This window comes from Tupaia chinensis, unplaced genomic scaffold, assembly GCF_000334495.1.
Source record: "Tupaia chinensis unplaced genomic scaffold, TupChi_1.0 Scaffold000098_3, whole genome shotgun sequence".
NCBI classification, from domain to species: domain Eukaryota; kingdom Metazoa; phylum Chordata; class Mammalia; order Scandentia; family Tupaiidae; genus Tupaia; species Tupaia belangeri.
The window spans coordinates 1,733,775-1,734,226 of record NW_006159562.1 but is presented as its reverse complement, the minus strand read 5'-3'; the positions used below and the strand labels follow the sequence as shown (position 1 = coordinate 1,734,226).

Below are 452 nucleotides of genomic sequence, written 5' to 3'. Positions count from 1 at the left end.
GCAAGATCTCAAGGAAAAAAAGAGGGGGGGAGAGAAAGAAAGAAAAAGAGAGAGAGAATAGAAAGGGCACGGGGCTGATCATCACCAACATGGCTGCCTCGGCATAGACCTAAACGAGGAGTAACCCGGGCTGTGTCTTTGTCAGTTTCACCTCTGTAACCCTAAACTAATGCAGAAAACAACGGCGGAGGCTGCGGAGGGGAAAGAGGAGAGGGAGGGCGAGAAAATGGCACGAGAGGAGGTGGAGAAGGGATGACTTACGTGAGGGAAGGCGCTTGGGCTGCTCCTGCTTCCTCCTGGGCATTTTCCCCCTTTTCTCACATTCTCCTCCTTGGTTAATGTGAGATCAAATAAACCCCCGTGGGGGCAGAGAGGCAGACACTGGCAGGGGCGGGGAGGGAGTTGGGGGGCGGGCGGGGGGGGGGGGGGGAACACCCTCTCTCCGGCGGGGG

At 57.3% G+C, this 452-nt stretch overlaps 1 protein-coding gene across 1 annotated transcript in view; it reads right to left on the bottom strand.

Annotated features, from left to right (window-relative positions):
* The window catches only part of ZNF827 (zinc finger protein 827), a 215,438-nt gene extending 215,031 nt beyond the window's left edge, over positions 1-407 (bottom strand). The window contains exon 1 of the mRNA XM_006143462.3: positions 262-407. Within this exon, the coding sequence (XP_006143524.1) occupies positions 262-304 (43 nt within the window). The 5' untranslated portion in view covers positions 305-407. The remainder of the gene's footprint in view (positions 1-261) is intronic.
* Between the last annotated feature and the right edge of the window lie 45 nt (positions 408-452).